Source organism: Ursus americanus, chromosome 30 (assembly GCF_024610735.1).
Source record: "Ursus americanus isolate L20-20 chromosome 30, mUrsAme1.1.p, whole genome shotgun sequence".
NCBI lineage: Eukaryota > Metazoa > Chordata > Mammalia > Carnivora > Ursidae > Ursus > Ursus americanus.
This window is the reverse complement of record NC_142156.1, coordinates 24,692,805-24,719,286: the sequence shown is the minus strand read 5'-3', so window position 1 is coordinate 24,719,286 and position 26,482 is coordinate 24,692,805. Positions and strand designations below refer to the sequence as shown.

At 56.5% G+C, this 26,482-nt stretch overlaps 1 protein-coding gene and 1 non-coding gene across 19 annotated transcripts in view; both read right to left on the bottom strand.

Moving 5' to 3' along the window:
- The window catches only part of EP400 (E1A binding protein p400), a 104,889-nt gene that overhangs the window by 30,578 nt on the left and 47,829 nt on the right, over positions 1-26,482 (bottom strand). For 16 of the 18 annotated variants that reach the window (XM_045814675.2, XM_045814674.2, XM_045814672.2 and 13 more), the window contains 21 exons: positions 25,537-25,703; positions 24,025-24,194; positions 23,052-23,270; positions 21,080-21,244; positions 19,597-19,752; positions 18,373-18,467; positions 17,634-17,905; positions 13,694-13,896; positions 13,436-13,605; positions 11,999-12,195; positions 8,897-9,008; positions 8,573-8,716; positions 5,012-5,152; positions 4,719-4,802; positions 4,264-4,398; positions 3,979-4,023; positions 3,746-3,899; positions 3,278-3,519; positions 3,010-3,183; positions 763-899; positions 568-624 (listed from right to left, as the gene is read on the bottom strand). In XM_045814675.2, coding sequence (XP_045670631.2) covers positions 568-624; positions 763-899; positions 3,010-3,183; positions 3,278-3,519; positions 3,746-3,899; positions 3,979-4,023; positions 4,264-4,398; positions 4,719-4,802; positions 5,012-5,152; positions 8,573-8,716; positions 8,897-9,008; positions 11,999-12,195; positions 13,436-13,605; positions 13,694-13,896; positions 17,634-17,905; positions 18,373-18,467; positions 19,597-19,752; positions 21,080-21,244; positions 23,052-23,270; positions 24,025-24,194; positions 25,537-25,703 — 3,239 coding nt within the window. The remainder of the gene's footprint in view (positions 1-567; positions 625-762; positions 900-3,009; positions 3,184-3,277; positions 3,520-3,745; positions 3,900-3,978; positions 4,024-4,263; positions 4,399-4,718; positions 4,803-5,011; positions 5,153-8,572; positions 8,717-8,896; positions 9,009-11,998; positions 12,196-13,435; positions 13,606-13,693; positions 13,897-17,633; positions 17,906-18,372; positions 18,468-19,596; positions 19,753-21,079; positions 21,245-23,051; positions 23,271-24,024; positions 24,195-25,536; positions 25,704-26,482) is intronic. The other 2 variants (XM_045814680.2, XM_045814689.2) reach the window with 2 other exon arrangements.
- On the bottom strand, positions 12,416-12,546 carry LOC123803327 (small nucleolar RNA SNORA49). Its single transcript, XR_006782850.1, has one exon. It is a non-coding gene; the product is annotated as a small nucleolar RNA SNORA49 (small nucleolar RNA).

Below are 26,482 nucleotides of genomic sequence, written 5' to 3'. Positions count from 1 at the left end.
GGCCACGCTGAGAGCAATTAAGGTGGAAGCAGGGCCCTCGGCGTACTGCAGACCCTCCCTTGGGCAACCACGAAGGCTTGAGCCAGACGAGCACCCAGGCTTCATCTGGACATGCGCTTCCCACCACCTCATCATAAAGCAAACATCCAAAAGCACGGGGAGTGTGTGAACACCCGCACACCCCACACTCAGCTCCCGAGTAGGCCCGCTGCACCTGCCCGCACACCCAGCGTCTCCCTGCCCATCCTCTCGTCAGTCCTCTTCTCGCTCTCACTCCGTTTCAAGGCAAGTACGTTCGCCGCTACGCTGGATGTACTTTTAGGGTGGAACCAATCAAACACATGCCAGATTAGAGGCGGGCAAGGCCGAGAAAGGAGAAAGCCTCTCCCACAGCCCCGTCATGTCCACCCGTGTCCCCCACAGCCTGCAGGCAGGGACAGACCCTCGTCACGGCAACGCCATGCCCGCCCCCGGCCCTGCCGGGACCACAGATTGCATGACTCGCTGACCACACTGGGTTTAACACTCAAATGAGATCATTTCCAATAGTGGAAAATACAGAAATACCTTTCTGCCAACACGGAGGCATGCTTGGGGTTTTTCTGGAAGGGATTCATGCCAAGCCTGCAGCACAGAAAAGGAGACAATGGTTACCAAACAAGAAAGAGCTGCCAAAGAAGGCAGCATGACCGACACGCGCAAGCCGGCATCCCAGCACCAGCTCGTCGCGGGGCAGGGGCGGTAAGGACGCAGGGAGCATACAGAGGCTTGATGGGGGGGCTTCTCTTGCCAGCCGTCATCTTCATCAGGTCAAAGTGGCTCGTGTACAGCTGCGTGTGCGTGGCGTTCTCATCCTGGGCATACATCTGGCCTGTGCGTAGGGGCCGGTTGTTCTTACTCTGAGACAAAACCCACGGCAGCACATCAGTCAGATGGTGGCCGGTCTGGAGGCCTGACCTCAAACCTCCCAGACTAAACCCAGTTCCTTCTTCCCGAGGCTCAACACCACCTCCGCCCACCGCCTGCAAACACTGTTCCTCTCCACACGTCACCTTGCACGTCACCCCGAGCAGGAGGACTCCCTGCCTTTGCAGGGAAAGACGACTGTTGGGCAAAGTGCCCGAGGTCACACAGCAAGTGAGGCAGAGCCAGTGCACCTCCGTTGGTGACAGACCCCGGAGTGAGCAGCGGCTGCCCTCCCGCAGGCTCCGCCCACGGTGCACAGGGAAGGGGAGAGGCGCTGGGTGGTGTGCGAGTCTGCTCTCAGGGGGCTTCAGGGCAATCCCTGTGCCTGGTAATCTCTCCAGCATAAATCCTACAGTTAAGCCAAGCACCTGCTTGCTCCCAAGACAACTCAGCGTCCCACAGAACTTCAGAGCAACCCCTCGTGCCAGAGAGAAAACTCCAGTCTCGGGACGCAGAATGTGTAAAGCCAGCGTGCCTGTTAGCAACAAGTCACGGCTGGGCCGCAGGGCTTCCCTGGGACCCTCCCCTGCATCTCCAGGCTCTGACTGCCCTGGAACTGGGAGTCAGACACAGCGCACGGATGGAGACTGCCACGCACAGTAAGAACCATACACGGGAGGCCGTGCATACGCACCTTCCTACGTCATTTGTGCTAAGTGAAGGCTTTGTATCAAGGAGAGCCACGTCAGAGGAAACTCAGAACAACAAGACCAGAGACCAGCCAAGGAGGGTCCTGAACAGGGGACCGCATCTGTGAGCACCCCCATGTCACAGAAAAGTGAAGGAAAAAAGGCAGAGCAAGAGTAAGATCAGGTAAGTCACACGAACAGCCGACGGTGAGCCCAGGTCACGGCAGGCGGGAGGGGCTCCTGCCCTGTCTCACCCCACACGCTGCCACCAGCACATGTCTGTGAACACCAACCTCCCGGCTGGTTCTGACCCCATCACGTGGCCTTCTGCACGGTTGCCTGCCCATTTATCCATGTCACCTGCAAATCTAACACATGCATTTTTGCCTTTCTCTCTAGATTAGCTTCTCACAGGAGCTGTAACGGAAGACAGAGCTTCACCTCCGTGTTTTCCCACATTAACATTACAGCTGTCGCTACAAGTGCTTCCAACACACGACAGACTAAACACAGGATTCCACGAAGCTTTGTTGATCAAGGTGCCACAAACGGTATTGGGAGAAATACTTGCTTTTCTCGTTTTCACACAAAAAGCTAATAAATGCCTCAAGAAAAGTGCTTTCAGGAACGTGAGGACAGAAGTGATGGCAGAAGTGTGATCTTCACGCCACATCTGCCCCGCACCGTCCGTCACACGCAGCGGGCTCCATGGGACCCTTGTCAATGCCATCAGCCCACCACACGCGCACCCCTTCTGTGCACAGGCCTGGGACGTTCTCCAGAGCGCAGGCAGATGGGCGAGTGGCAAGAAGGGGAAACGGTGAAGGTAGCAGATGGAGAAACAGAAAGAGACCCTCTCGGCTCGAGAGGAACAAGAGGCACGTGAGTGGAAACCACGAGACGGCTGGCTCTCGGGGGGCCAGGCTGCCGCCACTGCGGGCCTCCTGGGAAAGACACCGAGTACCCAGCCTCTGTGTCCTTGGCCTGTGCAACACACACGGTCCACGGGACCCAGCGTCCAGAGCTGGTTCCACCACCACGGCAGCCGACGGACTGGTGGGAGCCCAGAGCAACGGCATAGGAGGCAACAACAGGCTTCTCTTCAAATAAGCCAACAGAGCCTAACAAAGGCACTTCCGTTCACCTGATGCCTTTTAAAAAAAAAAAAAAAAGGAGAAAGAAACGAAGGTAGGACCAGCTCTTGGGTGGCACGGGAGCCTCCAGACGGCACCTGGAATTTTCTAGGCACGTCGGGCAAGCTCTCAGGCCCAGGGCCACTGCGTGCGCTGCTTGCAGCTGGGGCAGGTGTGTGCAGCACACGCCAGGCGCAGCACAGGCCTCCTGCCTCGCCAGCCTCCACTGAGCCCCGGGGCTGGAGTTCTGCGGTCATGCGAGTACAAGGGTCTGCCCTCACCTTCCCCTCCTCCCTCGGAATGAGCACGTTCTCGTAGCGGCTCCGGCACTGCTTGGAAGAGCGGTAGATGCGGCTGCAGGAGTTGACGACGTCACTGACAAGGTCCCAGTTGGGCGTGTGGGCCGGGGACACGATGGTGAGGTTCAGGGGCAGTTCCAGCAGCTGCTTCACGGCCTGCAGGACCGGGTTGCAGGTACACAGGTCAGCGAGCTGTGGCCGCGGGACATGCACGGGAGGGGGCCGGATGTGGACTGTGGGCTGCGCTTACCTGCAGCAGCGCCCAGTCCTCGCTGATGAGCCACTCAGGGTTGTCTGGGCCCGACTCGGCTGTTGGTTTGGCAAAAGTTGGCAAAGGCTTGGCAAACTGTGTTTGCTGCTTCAACAGAATGTTCTTCTTCTGCTCCTTCCCTTCCCGTCTCATTTTCAACATGCCGGGCGTCGCACGGTCAAACAGCGAGCGAGGAGGGACGACCGGCTCCCCGTGGCGCTGCTTCTTCTTCCTGCCTGCAACTGGACAGAGAGCCTTTCTCAGCGAGGCAGTCACCGAGAAGACTGCCTTCGCGAGCGAGGAAACGGGAACAAGAAGGACCACTGGGGAGGCCCAGCACGAAGGAGCCTCGGTGGAGACAAATCTACTCTCTTGCTTTTACACCAAGCGGACTGTAAGCACAAAGCTGCCTCCCTGCCCACGAGCACAAAGCAACCAGACACGCAAGCCTGGCCGCGGGGTGCGCACCTGAGGGGTCCGTGCGGTGCCGCCTGCGCTCCTTCCTCACGTACACGGGAGGCAGCTTGGACTCTGGGATGGGCGTGGTTTCGTACGTGAGACACAGGACTGGGTCCACGTAGATGTCGTTGTCATCCTGGGGGGGTGTGGGCGGCGTCCAGAGCTGCGCGGAGAAGGGAGAGCTGTGAGCTGCACAACTCCGGGAAGGCGGCGCCCCCGACACACGGGAGACGGGCACTCACCGGCATGACTTCCATCTGCCCGTCGGCACCTTCACAGACGTACTCCTACAGGAGAGGGGCAGCGTTTCAGTTTGATAGTCTCAGAGGCACGCTGCGGGCCACCAACTATCTACCTGCGTGCTTAGTAGGTCTTCAAAGTACCTATGACACGATTTAACCACATTCGGTGAAAGCCCAAGTGTAACCAGAAATCTGTAACTGAGGGTCAAGCATCACACAACAGCTGTCGGACACCGAGAAGGGCTTCGTCTCACGGAAACGCGCCGGACCCTGAGCCCCACATACCGCATTGTAGGCGTCCTCCCTCGTGTAGGTGAGAAGCTGCTCCTGCTCCTGGTCCTGCAGCGCCTGCGCCTCCCTCTCCCGCAGCGCCCTTGCGTTCTGGGCCTCCCACGCCCTCACGGCCGTCAGCACGGCATCCTGACAGGCAGACCACGGAGAGGGGCCCTGAGACTCAGCCGCGACAGGCCCCACGACCCAGCTCGCCCCTGGCTCGTGCCATTACGAGCCGAGCCCCTGTCCCAGCTACAGGTCCACGTGCTTTGGACCCCTTCCCGCCCCCAACACATAATCCTCCATCAAGCACTGAGCTGCTCCCAGCGAGAATCGTTCCCTGGGGTTTTCCCAGACTTGATTTTTAATCTATTTCTACACAGGTGGGTTTGGTTTTCATTCCTTTAATTCCACGCAAGACACATTTACTCAGGCCATTTGACTCTGAAGGCTGAGCCCGCCCTTACCTCGCTGTTCCCCTCCTTCTCTGGACCAGTCGGCGTGTGGAACAATTCCAGATAATTCAGAGCATATTTCTCAATAGGTGTAAGCTGTTTCAAAAATCATTGTTTGAACGGGGTTAACAGCAAGTTAACAAAGGTTAAGGTCCTCGTACGACCCCCACCAAGGCTTGAATCAAGACAGTGATTATTCTTACTCAAAGCGACCAAGGAAAATTTCACAGAAGCGTCAAATGTTTAAAACATCAAGGTGTATGGAAAGGAATTATGTGGAAGTAGAAACAAGAAAACGCTCAAACCTGCTCCATAAAGTCCGCTAACTCCTCCAGCTGCGACGGCTCTTCGCTCCAGCCTGGGCTATCGGAGCCAGACGACCCCGGCACGGCTTCCTCCTCGGGTTTCTGGGCATCTTCTTCCAGATACTCGATGCTCTTGAGGGCCTAAAGAAATTACGTGTTTATATTACTTTCACATGGTTTTAAATTACAGGGTTTTGGAAAGGAGTTGCCCTACATAACACCAACGAGACAGATCTCCACCGCACGTGGAGCCTGCCAGCGGTAACGCGCTCTCGCTCAGGCCCCACTCGTGCCTGGAGAAGGAAGCACTGGGGGAGGCAGGGGATGAGTGGGAGCGGCTCATGGCGACGCTGGACAGCAAGCCCCAGGGAAGAGCTGCCACACCACGAAGCCCCCGACCCCGAGCAAGAGCACGACGGCGCACCTCGTTCAACCTCACACCCGACACACATCGTGACCACGGCTCTGACAAACAGGAACGATTCTTCACGGTGCACGAGACACGGGCCACTGTCGACATTAACAGGAGACACCCAGTGTCACGGCCACCAAAACCAAGCCTGCAGAGAACAGGTGTGTAGGACGGTCAGCACCAGCACTCACCCAGAGCACCAACGAAAGGAAGGCACCGCCTTTCCCCAGCCAGGAGCTCAGGCCTGACGGGCGCAGGTGGCCTTGGGGGCGCACACTCGCGCAGCGGGCGCGACCCAACGAGCTCTGCTTACCGGGTGTCCATTAGGAGATGCACAACCTCTTTTCTTAGTGACTTAGCAAAATCTGCAGTTTATAATGTAACCTGACCTCACACCGCACACAGACCACACGTCTGAGTACAAAGAATAAACACTGAAACACCCAGAGGAAGACAAGGGAGAACGTCCTAACGACCCGCAGTCAGGAGAAGGTCTCTAAGCAGCACACAAGAGCAGCAACCATGATAAAGACGGGCCGCTGGGTGGCTCCAGACCGCAGAGTTCCTGCTCACTGAGAGCATTCCACAAGGCAGACCGCAGAGTGCAGGAAGGTATTCTACACGTATCCATCCAGACACAGAAAGAACACCAACAAACCACCGAGGAAAAGAAACAGCCCAGTTAACCAAAAAAAGGGGGGAAGATGTGAGCGAACACCTCACAAGAAAGTAGCTGCTGCCAGGAAACACACAACTTCACGGGCCAACAGCAAGAGGCAAATCCAGGCAGAGACACGGCCCGCACCCGCCAGCACAGTGCTGGGACCACACGCCTCGCCTCAACTCCTACGCGGCTGACCGAAGACAGATCGGCTTGGCCGGCTGGGAAAACTGTTGGGCGGCTGCTGTGGGTCACACCCACACTCACCGAGGACCCGGGGGCCCCACCCCAAGGTGCACTACCCAAAAGTTAGCAGAGAGGCATGCATGCGTCTGCTAAGAGACGTAGAAAACATTCACAGACGCAGGACTCAAAACACAGACGGCGGGCCGGAGAAGGGCATCACGACCGGTGGAGCAGAGCGTCGTACGGCCACGAGAACGACCACGACCCTCGACCAGAAGCCACACCCGCACGGGCAGCCGGGTGGTCCGGAGACAGAAAAGCAGCCCTCGGGGAACGGGAGTGGTGAGGGGGGCAGGCTATTTCCGGGGGGCTTCCCCCAAAGCGCCCTCTCCAGCTGATTCTCTGTGATGTGCGTACTTCTCAGGCGGTTCCCGTGCTTCAACAAAACTTTCACCGAAAGCCACTGCCCTGCACAAATCCTCTGAAGAGCATCACCCCTGCTGGAGACGTCCCAGGCTATGCGGGCATCTGGGAAAGTCATCCTGGTACCGTGGCTCAGTGCGTGGCTGCTCTGGCCGCACCCCTGCCGCTGACCTCTGCTCCGGCCCCCACAATCCAGACTCAGCACGGAGCCAGCGGACGTCTTTCAGAACATGGCCAGGCCCCACCACCCGCGCCCCTCATCCCCTGCTGACCCCCTGCCGCCCGTACTGTCCCTCTGCCCACACCGCCCCTCCCTGGACATCACCCGCCATCTGCGGGGCTCTCAGCACTGCCCATCGCCTCAGCAGGGAGAGTCCCTGTTCTACTCATCTGCTGGTTTACAGTCTCTCCTCTTATTGGAATGCAAGCTTCGGCGGGGGGGAGGGGGGGGGAGACAGGGGGATGATACACGATGTCTTTTATTCAACGCTAGGTCCCTACTGCCTAGAACATGCCCGACGCACGGCAGAACGTTCAGCGAATAGACTTCGGCAGCACCTGTGTGCTGAGCCAGCCTGCTGCTCCGCGCGGTACGCATGTGTCCCCAAGACAACCGCACACAGAGCACCACGCTCCTCACACACACCCTCCTGCCTCTCGTTTCTCTCCCAGGACACGTACGAGACTTTCAAAGGAGACATCATTATTTCTGGGAGAGAATCGACTTTTTCTTTTTAACCTCATGCACATAACACCTGTTTTTAAAAGAATGGGGTCAATCTAGGTGTCCCTCCAGATGCAGAAGGAGCCATACGGTGTCTCTGTGTGGGGGTCATTGTACGTGGGAAACTCCAGGAAGGAGGCAGGAGGAACCGCATCAAGTGGTCATCATTGAGCAGGGAGGGAGGGTCTGGTGTGGGACACCTGTGTCTCATCAATTCTCGAACGTTTTACCACACACATTTATTACTTCTCAACCAAATTAGAACTGTTAAAACAGCCAAGGCTGCGGCAAGTCCTCCTCACCAAGAGTGCGAGGACGCAGACGGGGGTGGAGGGGTGCCACAGGCGAGCCAGTGCAGCCTTCTAGGATCCCAGGATACAGGGATCCCTCCAAGGCCAAGAGCCTGGAAACCGACACCCAGGAAGGAGGGGATGAACCCCCCCCCCCCCCGAGGAGGGCAAGGGGAAGGGGAGTCCTGGGGGGAGCTACAGCCAGGCTACTCCACGAGGCAGGGCAGGAGGGGACGTGGCCCCAACAGCGCGTCCACGGTGTGTCTACACAGCAGCACTACCCAAAAGCAGCAGCACACAAACCATGTGTGTAATCTAACATTTCTTGCTCACGTGTTAAACGTGTAAAGGGCAGGATTTTATTTAACCCGATACACCCAAATATCATTTCAACAAGTAACCAACATAAGAAGCCATTAACGAGATCGTTTATGTTCTCCTTTGGACTGTCCTCAGAATCGGGTGTGCACCACACACTCGCACACAGGGCTCCTCTCAGACAGGAGCTGAAACAGCAGGCCGTGGGGACAGGCAGGGCAGCGCGGACGAAGTAGGTCAGACAGGACAGGCAAGGCGCTCCACACTGCCAGCTGCCAGCTACGGCTCAGGGGAGGCAGTGTGGCTTGGGAAGAGCCGATGAGGACACGGATGGCTGCTGAGCTGGGCAGCAGGTGTTGAGGCCCCCAGACTCTCCACTGCTTTTTACCCGCTTTTCCAGACGAAAATGCCCACAAGAGAAAGAAAGCAGGCAGGAGGGGTGTGGTAAGGCTGAGCGAGGGGGGCCTATAGAACAGGCGGGGCACTCAGGGCCTACAGCAGGTGCGGCAAATCCTCTGTGACCTCCAGGGCAGTCATCTGTCCTCACCTCAATGAAAGGTCTTGCAATTTTGGGTGCGATGATTTCTGTGGCAGAAGGCTCCTGAGAAAGGACCACAAACTCCTCAGCCTTCACTGGGAAGCCGGCATCATCAGTGGGAGAGCACACCTCAAACAGCTCCTGGATGGTCCGCTGCACACGAAACACACATTATTGTCCAGCCAGAAATGGGTCAGAGCCTCACCTGAGCATCAGACCGCATCACCAGGGAAACTGCCCAGTGATTCCTCATCCACACGTGTTAAGCTGTGTTGCCCGCCCCCCACCCTCACCACGCAGCAACCACGAGGACTGCACGCCAGTGACGGGCACCTGCGTCAGGAAGGCCATGGAGTAGTCGTTGCCCTGAGCGGCTACTTCCCGGATCAGGTCTTTGGTTCCGTTTTTCAACAGCTTCTCTTCAATGGAGTTACCACTCACAAGCCTATAAAAAAGACGCGTGTACAATGACAGCTGGGCCCCCAGAAGCACAATGCCACGAGCAGTTGGGGTGTGGGAGTCCTGGTGGCACAGCACCCTGGACGCTTGGGCAGGAGCCACGAAGCTCTCCGTGTGCTCGGGGCATCCCTATGTGGTGGTCAGGGTCACCTCTCCCACCCCAGCTCTAGCCACCCCCACCTCCCCTGCCACATCTAGAAATGTCCAGGAGGACCTCCCCAGGAGGACCGCATCTGGAGCACCTGCCGTCCCCAGTGTGGACAGCCTGGCACACCCACTTATACGACACACCCCTCATCTTCACACAGTCAAGGCTACGCGCAATGCAGGGCAGCATCTGCTTCACCGCACGCGTGTCTGCATTTTGCATTCTCACCCAGTGGTGTGCTGCAGAGACCCCCCCCAGCCCCATCCCCAAATGGTTCCGGTGGCTGCTTGATGCCCGGGATATGGCTGTAACCCAAGCACGGGCATTCTCTGGTTCCCACTGCGTGCTGTGTGAACAAGCTACAGTAACCAGTGACGCCATGGGCCGGGCTCCCTGGAGGGAAATGCTGGGGACAAAGGGCACGCACAATCTCCAGTTCGGCAGACCTTGCTTACCTGATGTGCCCCAACCCCACGTGCCCAGTCAGGGGCAGGCACTCCCTCGGCCAGCACCGCCAGCAGCTGTGCCCACTGCTGTCCCGTCCAGGTGGCGTAACAAAGGCCATCCCACAGAGAGCCACCTACCCTCCGGATGCCGAGTCTGGGTGTCCCGGCACATGTGTGGGCAGCTGGAATGGCCCGTTCAGATGCTCGGGTAACTCCCCCCTTTCTTGAAGAAGGGCTCGTTTATCTTTCTTCTCAACTCCCATAAGAGCTATCTAAGCCTCTGTCTGTTGTGAGAATTGCAAATAATTGTCCCAGTCTATTATTTGCCCATTAGAGCTTTATTTATGGCATCTTTTGGCAAACCAAAACTTAAGTTTTCATTTCAGTGCAGTCAGATAAGTCTGCCTTTCCTTCCCTTCGAGCTTTCTGTTTGGCTTAAGGGACCCCTTCAAGCCACAGGAATCATCTCGTCGATACTAAGCTAAGCCTGACGCTTTGTTTCTACGCCTGCGTACCTGACCCGGGGGCTGGCACTCTGGCCATAAAGCGGGCATAGCGCTCCGACCCCAGCTCTTCCTCACAGTCCGCAGGGTCAGCAACACGCGTGAAACGACCGGCACTCCAATGAAGCTGGAACCCCACCCCCCGGCTCACAGCCGTGCTGTTCACGGCTCCCCCTCTGATGACGTGCCTTCCCCCACGCCTCTCCGCTGCAACCCTTGCCAGCGTTTCCACTGGCTCTTATCAGCTACCGTTCACCCCAAATACACTTTAAAAACCAGGAGGGCACGTATTGCATGGAGCACTGGGTGTTCTACGCAAGTAACGAATCATGGAACTTTACATCAAAAACTTGGGATATACTGTATGGTGACTAACGTAATAAAAAATTATTATAAAAAAAAAAGAACAGACTCAAATTTAAAAAAATAATAAAAAATAAAAAATAAAAACCACTTTATCCAGGGGTGCCTGGGTGGCTCAGTCGGTTGAGCGTCTGCCTTCAGGTCAGGTCACCATCCCGGGGTCCTGGAACCAAGCCCCGCGTCGGGCTCCATGCTCAGCGGGGAGCCTGCTTCTCCGTCTGCCCCTTCTCCCACTCACGTGTGCACTCTCTTTCTCTCCCTCTCAAATAAATAAAATATTTAAAAATAAATAAATTACTCACTCACAGGTGCACACGCACGTACGCAAACACCCACAATGACGGCTTTCCTTAAAACTGTTCTACGTGTTAACGTCACTTTGAGGGAAGCACGTTTCACACACCAGGTCTTCCTGTCCCAGAACACAGCTCAGTCTCCAACTCACATCTTACCACATTTTGCACAATTTTATTCTTGTTTCCTACACATCCTGCACCTTTACTGCCAAGACTGTTCCTGATTCGTGGATTACAATTACTGAGAACAGAACAGCTTTCCCATTTCTGGCTAGTAACTGCTAAAGGGTCAACGAGTTCAGTAACTGCTAAAAGGGTCACTCAGGAAAACGCTGCTCACACAACACACACGGCACAGCAGACGAGCTGACCAGCAGGGAGACACACTCACGATGAGCCATTGAAAGAAAAGGGGATTAACAAGCAACACTGTCGGCATGAGCCGTCCAGACAATGAGAAAGATGCCTGGAAAGACGCACAGCAAAATGTCACTCATTTCTATCTGAGGAATACTTCTCCGCAGACCTCAGAAACGTAGTAATGCAGCTACTTAAACTCGGCCTTTGGAGGCAGGACTCTGCCTCGGTGGAAGAAGTGAGCGGTGACACGCACAGGCCGGGGCCTCTCACACAGTGCCCGCCGCGCTCCCAGCCGCTGGCACCACATACGCGCCGGAACACGGGTGGGGCCATCGAGTGCTAGCGCGAACCGGAGATCTGCTGTTATGACTACCGTACTACATGCTTCTGCAGGTCAGAAGTACGGCAGAGAGCCTTCTCCACTTTCCTCGGTTACGTGCAGGGCCCGTGACAGAGTGCGTGGAGGCAGTACACACGGATCTCAATTCTTTCAGCTGTCATTTTACTGACGGAGAACTCACATCGGACAGTAAGTGAAACACTGAAACATAAACCACCCTTCTGAGGGCCAGGGGCTCAAGAAGAGGCACAACAGATACGCGCTGACGGCGCGGCAGGTTGTGCCTAAGTGATGTGATTCGAGTGTGGTTTCAAGCAAACTAATCATAAACTGAGCAAATGCTGGGCCTAAAGAAAGAATAGAGCAACAAGAACAGAAATCTGCCTCAGAAAAGACAAACGATGCAGCAGAAACTTCTGGAACAAGTTGCAGGGTCTACTTGACTCCATGGGGTGCTTCTGCTCCAGCGCCTCCTGCACCCAGGCCTCCCTGGACTCCCTGTTGTGCCCGCCACCCTCACCTGTAAATGTGGACGTCCTTGCGCCTCCCGATCCGCTCGCACCACTCCTGGGCCTTGGCATCCATCACAGGGTTCAGGTCGTTGTCGTAGAACACCACCGCGTCGGCCTCCACCAGGCTCACGCCCGTGGCTCGGCTGTGGGTCGACAGGATGGCGCAGAAAATCCTCCTATCTCTGTTGAAACTCCTCATCAGTTCCTGAGATGAAGTAAAGCCCTCGGGTTAGCTCCTCTGGTAAACGCTGGGACGGCTGGGACACTTCCTGACACCTCCCAGCCAGGAACAAACGTCTGGCCGTCCTGGCTCTGATGCATGCATCCACGCCATCTCTTGCTTACTGACCACAGACACCCCCACACACTCTACACAGGCCGGGCCTCACCGACAAAAGAAAAACGTCAGACTCCACCTGACATGGACTGTCAGCTCAACCCGTAGGCCCCAGAAGAACACAGAGTCTTCCTGGGGAGGGACGTGTGCTCGGTCCTGTACCCTCAGGCAATGCCGGGGCACTTCACAGCAAAAGGCCCGGGAGTAAGGCTGAGGGAGCAGGGAAATATGCCGGACAGAGGCTCAGCCTCCTTGGGCGCTGCTCTCTGCAGTGATCTCAGCACCAGACCAGACCGTCACAGGGACGGCTCTTCTTCCCAGAGTCCACGTGTGATCTGTTACGTCACTACCAAAAAAACTTGTTTGTTAACCCCGTGCTGCATCTCCTTCCGGGCCCTTCTCAGTGTATGTGCATGCGGATGAAAAGTCCCATGTGTCCGGGATCACACGGTCTGGCAGCCTGCTTCTGGCGGAAGCACTCTGCTGTGCTAGTAAATCCCATTCTGAATGCTCTGATGGCCACCTCACAGTCATGCCCACGAACACTCGGGATGGTGCCACCCAGCAGCACGGCACACGCAAGACCTACTGACCCATTCAGCTGCTGGACGTGTGCGTTGGTCCAGGGAGGAGCAGTGGGAGCACTGAGCCCTCCATGCAGAATCACTCGGGCCGGTGCACACCCCACCCTGTGAACCTGTCTCCTAGAAAGCCGTGTGGCTTTGCGCCTGTCGCGAGTGCATGAAAACACCCGTCTTGCTGCGCTGATCCAAGCACCACAGCCTTAGCCCATCTGGCAAGTGACAGAGGGGTGCGCTGCGTGAAGCTGCATTTCTCGCAGGGTGCCTCATGGGAGCCGTGCCCACGTTCTCACCCCCTCGCAGGGTCTACAGGCCACCGTGCACCAGGGACTGCGCACGCCCCAGTAACAGGACACGTGAACTGCCGACCTGCTGGAGCCCCAGGACGTGACGCAGACTCTCCCGCGCTCGGAAGGGCCAAACACAGCCCCGCGCACACAGCTCTGAGAACCCAGGGCCCGGAGTGAAGGTTCAGGTGGACAGCACTGTGCCGCCAACCAGAACCAAGGAAACGCCTTCCTCCTTACCTGCCGTTGCTCGCTGTTGGCATTTTCATCGATCCTGATGTAGGTGAGATAATGGAAGTTCAAGAACATTTCTAAAATGTCCAGCATGAGAACCATCTGTGACAAGATCAGCACTCGACGTCCTTCAGATTTCAACTTCTGAAGTAAGATGGCTAAAGCTTCGAGCTTTCCTACGGAATGAACGACATCGAGTCCCTCGTAACCCAAGGCAAGGAAGACCGACCTCAAGGCCAGTGCAGACAGGTGCCCCCGTCGTACCTGAGTCGAACTGGACCAGTCTGAGCTCAGGAAACCGGAGCGAGCGCAGGGCCGTCATCCGCTGCAGCTGCTGCGCGTAGGGCGCCGTGTGCTCTCTCAGGCGGTGCCTCAGGAGCCTCATCCTGTGGCTGTAGAGGGACGGCGGCCTCGCCACCCACAAGGACGGGGGTGCAGCCACCACCGGGGGGATCACACACACCACCCTGAGGAGCAGAAAACGCCCACGTCACACATGCTGCCCACGGCGTCTCCACCAGCAGCTCCTCTGTCTCAGGAAGCAAAGGGTCAAGAAGGAAGTGGGCAGAACCTACTAATGGTGGAGTGGCCAGAAAAGCCCGGGTGCCTAACTGCAGTCACCACAGGGGTGACACGCTGCCGGCCCACGCCATCCGTCACAGCAACCGTGGGAGTGGGTCCTGCCAGTCCTGGCCAACGACGCCCACCCAGGTGCAAACAAGCAGCGCAGGGCACCCCCCAGAGACTGCAGGAAAGGGCACAGAGATGGCCCATTCCCTAGGAAACTCGTGTGTTCTGATGGGAATCTGGAGGTGCAGATGCTGTGTCTCCAGGATGGTCTGGGGGGAGAACGTGACCCCCAGAGCTGGTATAGCCACTGTGCCAGGAGGAGGGAAGCCAGACTTAGCAGGAAGAGGCCCTGCCGAGAGCAGCACCATGACGACACGGGTGGGCCATTACAACATGTGACACACCCTCCCGACCTCTGGGTGTCACCCACACCAGGACAGCCCCACTCTGGAGGTCGGCTCAAGCTGCGTTTCCCTGACTTGCTACCAAATACATGCAAATGAAAAGACCATTTGTCCCCAGAACACTGGTGGACAAAATCAAAGCACTAAATAAATGGATAGGAATTCCACGTTCACCGATCTGAAACGTCCACATGGCCAACATGTCCGTTCTTCCCAGTCCGACCTAAAGATCTGGTGTAACCCTAATCCAAACCTCAGCCAGTTAGCTCTGGAGATCACCGACACGCTGAACCCAAGGCTAACAGGGAAAAGCCACAGACCGGAAGGGCCACACAGCACCGAGCGAGAACAAAGCTGGAGGAGGGGCACTGCCCAGCAGCAGGTCTCACTGTGAAGCCACAGGGACCGAGACAACATGGTGCTGGTGAAGGAACAGGCCGACAGACAGGACGGAGGGCCCAGAGAGAGGCCCAATGCAGTCACCTCGGCTCTCCCACCAGAGCGAAGACCATCTGTCAACCCACGGTGCCGGAACAAGAGGACACCCACACACAAACACGCAGGCGTGAAAGACTCGGCCAGACACCCTGGCTTCCTAATGGCGGCACACGATAAACCCCATTCCCGCAAACAAAGAAACCCCAAATAACCACCAACCAACATAAATCCGATCAAACCTCTGAATCCAACAATTTACAGACAATACAGGGAACAAAGCAACAGGTCAGATTATACCTTAAGGCACCAATTCAGCAAATCCAGATTGTGGGAAATTCTACTGGGAAAACCACCAGGCTTCCTCAACAAATAAACTACAGGGGTAAAAAAAAGGCGAGCTAGAAGCACAACTTACACGTTAGGAGCGACACAACCTGTGTCAGCCACCCGCTATGTATCCACGTGACTGTGATTCTGATTTGAACCATAAAAATATTAATGAGAGGGGCGCCTGGGTGGCTCAGTCGTTAAGCATCTGCCTTCGGCTCAGGGCGTGATCCCAGTGTCCTGGGATCAAGCCCCGCATCGGGCTCCCTGCTCAGCAAGGAGCCTGCTTCTTCCTCTCCCACTCCCCCTGCTTGTGTTCCCTCTCTCGCTGGCTGTCTCTCTATCAAATAAATAAATAAAATCTTAAAAAAAAAATACACACACACACACACACACACAACAAAAACTGTGCATGCGGAATAGACACTTAATGCTATTAAAAACTGTTGTTTTTTTTAGGTGTGATGATGGTACGGTGACTGTGTTTCTTTCAGAGCACAGCGACATCTTATATAGGAGCTCGTGTTTGTCTGGAACTTGTTGCAGAATAGTCTGTGGTTCGGGGCAGTAAACAGGTGAAACCAGACTGGTCGGGACCCAGTAAGTGTTGACGGCGGGCTGGGGGTACACTGGGTTCACTGCATCATTCTGCTTGTACACATTCGAATATTCTCTGAGACACGAGATTCTTTGAATGGGGGACAAAAATGAATCTAGACACAGACCCAGTCCCTTCACAAGCATCAGCTCAGAATGGATTGCAGATCTAAAGTGAAATGCAGACAAGAGACCCCTGGAAGAGGACGCGGGGCGAGCCTGGGTGACCAGGGGGTGGCGATGACTTTCCAGGCCCAACCCCAAGGCACAGCCCATGAGAGGACGGAGAGCTGGACTTCACTAACCCTAAACACTTCCTCCCTGTGAAAGTCAATGTCATGAGAAGACAAGGCACAGACGAAGAGAAAGTGTGAAAGACGCCTCTGATAAAGGACTGTCATCCAAAACACACAAAGAACTCTTAAAACCCAACAACGAGAAAACATCCCGTTTACAAAACGGGCCAAAGACTTTAACAGACGCCTCTCCAAAGAAGAGATGCACATGGCAAAAAGGTACGAAAATAGGCTCCGCATGGTATGTCCTCAGGGAAGTGCAGATGACAACAGCCATGAGACACCACTGCACACCTGTCAGAGAGGTCAGAACCCACAGCACAGACCACAGAAGCATGACAAGGATGAGGGGCCACGGGGGTTCTCGCTCACTGCTGCTGGAAATGCAGAACGGGGCAACCATTCGGCTAGCTGGCTTCACCTTTCCTTACAAAGTGAAACACGCTCCCACCAGATGATCGGACAATCATGTTTCTGATTTTTATTCAAATGAACTGAAATTTATGTTCACACAAAAACCTGCATGTGGACGTTCCCGGCAGCTTCATCTGTGACTGCCAAAACTTGGAAGCAACCAAGATGTTCTTCAGTAGGCCCATCCAGACAGGGGAGTCTCGATGAGAGCTAAAGAGAAGTGGCTGTGAAGCCACGAGAAGCTGTGGAGGAGCCTTTACCGTGTCCCGCTACGAGAAAGCAGCCCAGCTGAAGAGTCCGCACCCTGTACAATTCTGGAAAAGGCACAGCTACAGAGATAGTAAAGAGGTCGCTGGTTGCCAGGGTTTCATGGGGAGGGGCAACCAGGCGGAGCACGGGGGCTTCAGGGCAGCGGGAGGACTGCGTGCTGATGCGGTGGACGCGAGCCAGGCCACAGGAGCACTGCCGGGTCCCCCCTGTAAACACAGTGACCATGAGACACACTCGGCCACATGCACAGAGCAGAGGAGGGAAAGAAGACCCATCCTCAGGCTGGACCTGACCTGCGCTCAAAGCAGGGGATGGAGTGCAAACGGGGTTGACACTCTAGGTGGGGCAAAGAGGAAGCAAAGATGCATGGGGCGGTGGGGGGGGGGGGGGCTCACCTGGCCCCAGGCCCAACAGCATCTGCATCCTCCTTTTCTCTTCTAAAGCTTGTTTCTGAGTTTAACTCTTAAATACACACTTCTCATCATGGAACATTAACTTTTTCATTGGTTTTTAAAGAAAATGTTAACTTTGAAAGAACAAAATGGAGAAACCCATCAACCACACAGCAGTCTGTTCCGTGCACCCAGAATGCACATGGCTGCTGTGGCCCTGCATCCAGGCCAGACAACATTCACCCAAGCGCTGCCCCAGCGACAGGCCCAGTGTCCAAGGGAAAAGAAAGCCAGACGAGGACACACAGCCCTCCCGGAGGGTGGAGAGACCGTCTGGTGCCAGAGCCGGAGACCGGGGAATTGATTCAAGACAGACGTCTGAGAAGAGCTCACGGAGAAACTGACAGGAACGGACTTCCACGACAGGCCGGCGCCGGAGGCCCGCGGGAGCTCACGGAGGACAGCGAAGCGCACGCCCACACGCAGGCCGCCCTACCTGTCGATGACATCCTGCAGGCAAGCCTGCCGCTGCGTCAGCGTCAAAATCAGGTCCCTCTGACCATTTGAGGGTGACGTGTAACCGCTCGCCGGCCCGGCCCCCTTCCGCTGACTGCTGTCAGAAGCCCCAGGCCAAGGTGCCTGCTCCTGGCTGACCACGGAACAGATCCGCAGCAAATCTCTGCCGTAGACGGGGGCTCGCGAGCAGCGCCGCTCGTTGACAAAGTAGATCTGGTCCAGTCGCTCTCTCAGAAGTCTGCTCTTCTCCTCCTTTGTGGGAAACAGCGTTGAAAATGGTCACTGAGGAACAACAGGCCGGGGCCTGGTCTCGCCAAGCCCCGCGGTGTCTCTCGCACATGGGGATCCTGAGACACCCGCATCCCCTTCTACGGCAGACAGCGACAGAAAAGAGGCGGACAAAACGGTGTGTGTCTCTGACTGAAAAGCATTTCTCCAGATACGATGAGATTTCTAACGCCCGGAAGATGGATATGAGAACAAAAAACGTGAAGGGATTTCTGCAATCACGAAGCCCAGTTTCCTTTGTTATGAAATGTGTTTTCAAAGTCAAATTCTGGGATTCAGAGAGATGATGTGCTTTCAAAGGCGTGTCTCTCGACACCACCATTAAATATCACAACCGTGCCCCCAACAAGCAGCTTCTGAAAAACAACTTCTGAGGATGAAGGAGTGGCCCAGGGGCTCCACGCAGTGTCAGTGGGGGGTGAGAGCCGTACCTGGGTTGGCCCTCCGAGAGGAGAGGCTGGTTTGGAGGCCATTCCAGGTTCTCCAGTAGCCAGGGGATTGACTGCCACTCGCCCAGGCACACCAACTGCAAAGCAAGAGGGAAGAGCTGGGAAGCAAAGCTATGGTGGCTCTGCAGCCCGTCCTCTGGCAGCTTGCTCTCGCAGAGCACTGACTCAAGTCCAAATCACTCAGGACTGCCCACGAAGCACGCTGCTCTCTGGCCGTCGTCTGAGCCATAAGTCTGTCTCTCCCCTCTGGTGAGTGCCCAGTGCACTCAGAGGAAGCACCCACACCTGAGGCCCGTGGTCATCCTCACCGCCACCACACAGCACAGCAGCCACGTGGCCACGCACACATCCCCTGGGACTTCACCCGCTCGCCTGCCCCCAGCAGGGAGTCAGCGCTGCCCTCGTCCTCCAAAGCAAGACAGAGCGGTCGCTGTGCCCCAGTGGCCCGCCTCCATCAGCCAGGCCACACCACACGTCCTGACAGAGACTGCACGGGAGGCACTGAGGACTGAAAGGGGCCTGGGGTGAGGCAGCCACTTCACAGGACTGTGAGGGCATGGGGGAGGGATGGCTACTGCTTTGGGGGGAAGGGTGCCAGCAGCAGGCTCTGGTGGGGTGGGAGGAGGCCTGGAAAACAGAACCAGCCACAGGCGGAAACACGTGCCACGCGTGGGACACAGAAGTGTGGCCAGCCCCGCCCAGTCCCACCGCAGACAAGACAGAGACCAGGGCTGAGCAGGGACAAAGGCTTTGGGTCAGGAGGGGTCCCCCTGCTGCTTCGACCCACGAACCCCACCCAACCACCCGCTCAGCCTCCTCAGCAGACCACACGAGAGGTCGGGACCCCAATGGGAAGCCGGCCACAGACACGCCAGACGGAGAAGGGCCCAAATCCTGCTCTGTTACCTGTCCCAGGGGAAATTCTAGCACGCTCGCTAAATGTACTTGTGACCTTAGCAAGCCAAATTTCTCCTGATTCCAAGCTTCTTGTCAGAACAAGAAGTGAGTGGGGACTAGTCATGTTCAGATACCTCTGAGAGGAAGGCTGACAGCGACCTGTCTGTGGAAAGCAAGATAATCACAGCAGGGCTTTCAGGTTCTGAGACGCCACAGGCATAAATCATAAACAGCTCCCCGTTACCTCAGAAGCAAAGTCACACAGAAAGCAGCCGCAACAGGCAAGTGTTCCCGCTCAGAGCACCCTACCTGGTGCAGTCACGGGGGCCGGGCCCGGGCCGCTGGCCGGGGGCTTGCTTCCCAGGGCGTTGAGGGCGCCCGCCTGAGACATGGTCTGCATCACCACGGGGCCTGGCGGCCGCAGGTAAGACTGACCTGGGGCGGACACGATCTGAAGAACGCTGCCTGCAATCACACGAGCACCAAGAGGCGTCACTCGCGGGCCGCGCGCCTCCTCCGACCTGCTACACGCACTTCCAAACACACGGGAACGAACGAAGCAACAGACCAACAATCCAAATTCAAATATACTCCAACAAGGCAGCGCAGAGTTCAGTTACTCGGGAAAAAATGAGATTATTTCATTTAGAGTAAATGAAAAACTAAGGAACACAGTCACTTTTAAAGTCAAGAAAACACTCATCTGTCCTTTGCCATTCCTGACTTGGGGTAATGCGGCGGGCACCCAGGATGGGCCTGTCACGCCTGCCTGAGGCCCCAAGCCACTCCCGGGGCAAAAGCTCCAGACCACACGTGGGTACTGGCCCATCCGTAAAGCTCGAAGAAGAAACATCTACAAACATTCTCTAGCCCAAAGGCTGCAGCTCTCTTCGCACTTAGTTTAAGGAGCTCACCACACTCAGCCCTTTGTGTGATGACGTCTGACATCGTCTACTCGGGAGGAACGTCCCCCCAGCAGTAGAGCCTGCCGGAGGTATAAACAGATGGCCTCGGCCCTTTGGCCAGAAGACTGAAGGAAGAGGGAATCGCACCAAGTTAAAGCTGACTTTGCTGCAGGCTTCCTGGGGCCCCCACTCTGCTAGCCTGTGTGGGACCTTCTCGCGCTGCACACACCTCACCCCAGGGAGGCTGCTGCGGGCACCACGTGTGGCGTAGGCCCACAGCCCAGGGGGACTCAAACTCTGGGCCGCTGCCACCCAGTCACTTAGGGCTAATCCCAGTGTGCCCCTCGGACTACTCGTCCTCTGCACAAGGCCGTCACCACAGGAATACGTCGTGCTCAAAGGCCTGAGAGGCTTTGGTCTAGGAGTTAATGCTGTAAGATCTGTATGTGAAAAAACTTAACGTCTACATATTTTGCTAGTCCTCTGGTGTTTTTAGGACAATTTATTTCACACTGAAGTTTTTCTATACTGACTTTAAAACTAGGGGATGTCTGGGGGACCCGGGGGCTCCGTCGGTGGGGCACGCGACTCCTGATCTCAGGGTCGTGAGTTCAAGCCCCACGCCAAGTAGAAAAGTAAAAAAAAAAGAGTAGAAAAAAGTAAAAGAAAAGTAGAACGGTATCAGCTACGCAGCATGCGTCCAGCACAGGCAAGCAGGTGCTTGGCATGTTACCCAGCCAGCCCTCTCAACACCCCACAAGGGAGGACGCGTGCAGGCCGTCTCCAGGTGAAGCCCCTGAGCTCCCGGGGGCTGCCCGACGTGCCCAAGTCCCAGCGGCAGGGAAGAGGCCAGGACAACAGCAGGCCACTGGGTGGCTGTCCCTTACCTTGCAGCTGCAGGGGCTGGCCCGCGGTGAGCTGCCGCAGTTGGCTGTGCGACAGGGTGAACTTGTTCCCCTGGAACTGCAGCGTCACTGGGGTCTCTGGCTGGGCGACCCGGCTCTGCGGCCCCGCCAGGGAAGCCAGTTGGGCTATTTTGACCACCTCCCCACCTGCAGAAATGCAGAAGAAGATGGGATTAAAACCTCTGGGAGAACTTTGCAACTGCTCTACTGACGACCATCTGTCGTCCAGAATGGCCGTCTGTGGTAAACTGAAGCGTCATATAAACGTTTCTTAGGTGTTGCTTCCTAACACTCTCAGAAAATAGTTATCTTCATAGGAAAGAGAAAATTAAAATTAACATTGGATCTTAATGGTTAATTTACTTAATCATAACTGGTAGAGATTTAAGATATCAGATCTTAATATAATTAACCAAACTCCCAACTAACATTTTACTTTTCTCTCCAACCAATGCCAAAGCAGTAAACATCAAACACGGCCGAAATCTGTTTGTAATGCGCTTCGGAGCTCCTAACATCAACCTCTTCAGAGAACTTTCAGAACGTGAAAATACACGTGCAATTCAGCGCGCAGAGCTACACGCGATTATACTCCTGTGAGTGCAAGAGAACGGGTCCCTAGTACAATACATCACACAGACGTGGCTGTAAGATGTAAAGGTTCCCACTAACTTGCACTAGACTGTAGGATTCGATCTAGAACGCTGACTGAAAAAATGCCAGACTCGACATTGCTTAACACATTTGTGAAAACATAACTCAGACGGAGTCCTGTGTACCCAACTCAGAAAGGCACTACCTGCAGGTCTTGAGTGAACGCCAGGGGTACAGAGTTCGGTCCCCCAATGGTTGATAATAGAAAACACTCCCCCGCAAGGAAATCCATGCCAGAACGATTAGTGACACCATACAGAGAACAGTTAGCAGAAGACCAGGAAAATACCCAGAGGTCCTGCCCACAGAAGCTGTGAACAGGAGGGAGCGACAGGAGAAGGCGCAGAGAACGGTGTGTGGACAGGACGCCCCTGGCCCTGCTCCATCCGCACAGAAAGAAGGGGAGCAGGGGGCTCTGCCCGAGCGCAGCTCCTGGGGCATGGCCCCCGCAACACCTGTCCCTGGCCAACAGAAATGTCACCCGTGCGGGGCTTCCCTCCCCCAGGCAGCTAGCCGGGACTGTAACTCTTCACTCACTGGCAGTGGAAGCGAGGCATCGTCGTGAGAGACCAGCCTGACTCGGGGTCTCCTAGTGACACCCGCCCCCCAGCTTCCCAGAGAGACATCCGCACACTGGTCACGCCCACAAACGAAGTGCTCGAGGGGGAGTCTGCAAAACAGTGGTGCCTACGACCGTCTCTGTAAGGACGCTTCCTACAGCAGAATCGGGGGGCACATGAGAGATGTGGAAATATGCTAACGATACTGGTCACGGTAAAAAGGTCTAAGAAAATGTAGTAACATTGGGATGTTTTCATCACCAAGTTATCATGAGACATCTCAGCTGAGCAGGAATTCATTCCCGGCTTAAATGTGATCAGAAGCGAGAGAGTAAAAACAAGTCATGGTTTTTAACAACCGGCACCAGCCCTCGTGGGCAAGAACGTTACGTGCTCTCGCCTGAGTGCCACCTGCACCGCGGGCTGAGCCCCGCGGCCGATGGAGTGAGGAGAAGTGAGGCCATCAGCACACCAGCAGAGCATGCGTGGGAGGAAAGCACAGCTGACGTCCGGGGATCAGGAGAAAGGACAGAGGAGGACAGGGCCCTGGACGTTGGCCCTGCAGAGGGCGTCCCTCTGCACAGGTAGGGCCAGAAACGACAGCGTGGCGAAAGGCAGCACCCGGGTGTGGGGTTAGGGAGACAAAGGGAGTGGACAGCAAGGCTCTTCACACACGCTGATCGGAACACAACTTCCCGTGGCAAAGACGTGGCAGAACCGGGAGGGGTGAGGCCACTTACTGGGCAGGCGCGCCTGAGCCTGCGAGGTGAGCACCAGCCCCTGAGGCAGTGCGCTCTGCCCGGCCGGGTGCGAGGGGGCCTGGGACGGGGGCGGGGGCGGGGCCCGCGGTTTCGCAGGATGGGCTGGGCTAGGTGCTGCGCTGGAGGTCGAGGCGGGCGGCTGTCTCGGAGCGGGAGCGCCGGTGGAGGCCTGGGAGGTCTGAAACGGGGCTGCCGCCACTGCAATCGATAAGGTTTGTTTGTGCAAAGCTGTTAGAGGTTCTTCACGAAATGCAGTATTTTAAACCCGAATTTCAAAGAAACAAAACAAACATTTCATTAAAGCCTCTCAGATGAGAAGTCCTCTCTAAAAAAAAAAAGGGCGGGGGGTGTGGTCAATGGGGTGAAACAGAACTTTTTAGCAGCTGTGCGGTGTTCTCCGAGTTCGTCAGCAGGCCACGCAGTCCACTTCCGCAGGGCAGAGTGCTGGCAGCCAGCCAGGTCTGACGGGGGCCGCACCCCACCTGCATGCACGCACGGGGCAGCGCTGCGCTTGCACGGCAAGCCGGGTGCAGAAGACCCGGTGACGAAGGCCGGGACGCTGTCCTGTTACCTTCTGCCAGTCAACCCCGCCCTTCTTCACAGTGAGCGTCGGGCAAGCGGTGGCCCCAAGCGTGAGAGCAGCCTTCCTGAGCTCTCATACACAACTCTGACATGCGTGTCCCTGCATCAGGGACACATCTTCACCAGCACGCCAACAGCGACTCAACCAAAACCGTCATGTCTTGTTCGGGGAAAAACTACAGTTTCAGGACACCAAAAGGCCTGAAACTCGTGGGCGAGCCACGTGAGGTGCGTTCAACAGAGCCAGAGCAGGTGGCCCGCTCCCGATCAGAGCAATGGCTGCCCGTCCAGAGAGGCAGGGGAAGTGCCAGGAGCTCCGTCCACAAAGACCCTCAGCAACCCCGAGGGCACGCCAGCACGTAAAGCATACCTTTTGCATCTGGATTTGCAGAGAATGTGGCAATCGGTGGCCGTCCTCGCACGTGGCCCTGCGGAGTGGCCGTGGCTGTGCCAGAGGCTGCCGTCCGAGTTGGGTGTGTGCTGGGGAAAGCCACGGTGCGACCCTCGGGCTTTTGGCCATACTGCACGGGCTGAAACAACCTGGAAAGAAGGCGTGTGTGCCACTGAGACACAGGGGGCTCGGGGTACCCAGAGACGGTGAGGGTCCCTACTCCCAGTGTGGCTCAAAGAGGGGTCAGGGTTCTCAATGTGGCACTGAGCAGCTCAGCACAGGTCCGGGGCAGGCACTGACCACCCTCGGGACACACAGTGGCAATGTCCACCCCGGAGCTGGGGGACCCGGGATGAATGCGCATCTGACGCTCAGAGGCCACGGCACTACTGCATAGAGTGCAAGTGGACTGGGCGCGAAGCCACGTCCAGCAACCAAGTGGTGAGGCAGCACAGGTTCTGGTGGCTGGAAGCAGTACCGGTGCCTTGGAGGCGACAGTGGCCACTGTTTCGGGTGTTACCACACCGCAACATGCTCTTTGTAACGCTTTTACCCAGAAAATTGTAATGGCGGGAATTCTGTAACTTCAAATCCCCTGTGCAACACACCCGCTAGAGACAGCCGGGAGAAAGGCAATGACCTGAAGCCGGGCCAGCCCGAGAGAACCGCAGCTCTGCCGGCGCATGTGCGGATCTCACCGAGGTTTGCAGGCCCTGCGAGTGTCAAGCAGAGGGCAGTGTGCTCCCAAGAACCCAGGAAGGGCACGTGCAGAACAGCCAACAGGAATGGGCTCCAATCTGCAGAGCTGGGCCCATTAAACTCCTATTTTCCCATATCTGTCTCATTTTCAACCCGACCACGAGATCTTATGTTCTTCCAAACTTGCTGGATTTAACCTATGTTATTAAATCATTTCCACTCCATCATTTAATGTGGTCTGCTCCTTTCAGCCACATGGCACCAACAAAATCAATTCTGATGTCCTTCAGAAGTCCTCTGTGTGGCTGTCAGGGGTGGAGCCCTCTGCCCACCACCCACGTGCACCCTCTCCCTGAGACAGCAGCCACCAGGGCAAGCCCAGGGCAGAGCAGCCTGACCTCCTCCCCATACAGACCCCTCCCACATCCTAAGGCTGCTTCACCACCATCACCAGGCTGTCCTTAGGAGGGCGCGGGCTGTACCGTCCCACCCAGTGGTGCAGACTGCCCACAAAGGCCACATGCAATGAGCTGCCCCCACAGACACTAAGGACACCAGGGCAAATTCCAGAGGCAGGCAACCCAGTGAGAAGGTCAGCCATTTCTTCACCCCACCAGCCATAGCCGGGTCCTCATGTAAATTCCCGCCACACATCCCAGGTCTCCCTGATGGGCTGTGGGGGCTGGGTCCTTCCCAGGAGGGGAACATCACCAACCCCATGGCTGATTCAGGGCCAACCAGGACGCAGCCGGGGACTTCGGTGAGCAGGAGGCAGCGCTCCACACCACGCACCTGCTAGGCTTCAGTCTGAGGGCCGCCGGCCTGCCCGACGGGGGCGGTGCGGTGAACAGCTCGTCCATGAGTTTCCTTGTCACTTTCTGCTTACACAGCAACTCTGCTTCGTGGCGAGTCATTTTATTCTCTAAGCCGATAAGATCAAATATAGAGAGATCCGTTTCCTAAAGAGAAAAAGAGCAAAGTTTTGCTCTGGGAGAGTGGAGGAAAATGACTGGGAACCCAAGCACATCCCAAGCAGGACGGCCAGGCCCCGCACAGCCTCGCTCCCCGGGACGCACCCTGAAGCCGTTCCGGGGCTCGGGCAGGCTGCCGGACCTCAGCATGCCTCAGTGTCCCCATCGTTAAGAGCACCCCACGTGTCCGTGTGAACGGAGAAGACAATGCTTGGAGAGAGACTGGACTCAGCAGAGGGAGGGAGTACGGACAGCACAAGTGCCCGTTCGCATCGACAAGGGGCGCCTTGGGGGAGAGATCCACTCATACTGGGGAAGCAGAGGCGGGCACACAACATTCGGCCCAGAGCCCTGGGGACACGCATTCCATGGGCAGGACACGCCGTCTGAGTCCCCACTTGAGGCAGACGCCCCGCGTGCCCGGCACCCCCCACGTGTGCTTCTCTCATGAGAAGGCGCGGCTGAACTCCCATCACGACATCGAGCATCAAAGCAGATGACGGCAAGTGCTGGCAAGCCCTCCCACGCCCTCGTACACACGTGGGGGTGTGAAAACCGCCCAGCCGCTCCTCAAAAGGTTAAACACAAAGCAGGCACATGACCCTGCAATTCCATGCCTAGACACGTGCGCACACCACACGAAGCTGGTCCGTCAACGTCTGCAGTAACACCACTCACAGCGGCCAAAATGCGGAAACAACCCAAGTGTCCGTTAACTGATGACCACATCCACACGGTCCATCCACACCAGGGAACACGACTCAGCC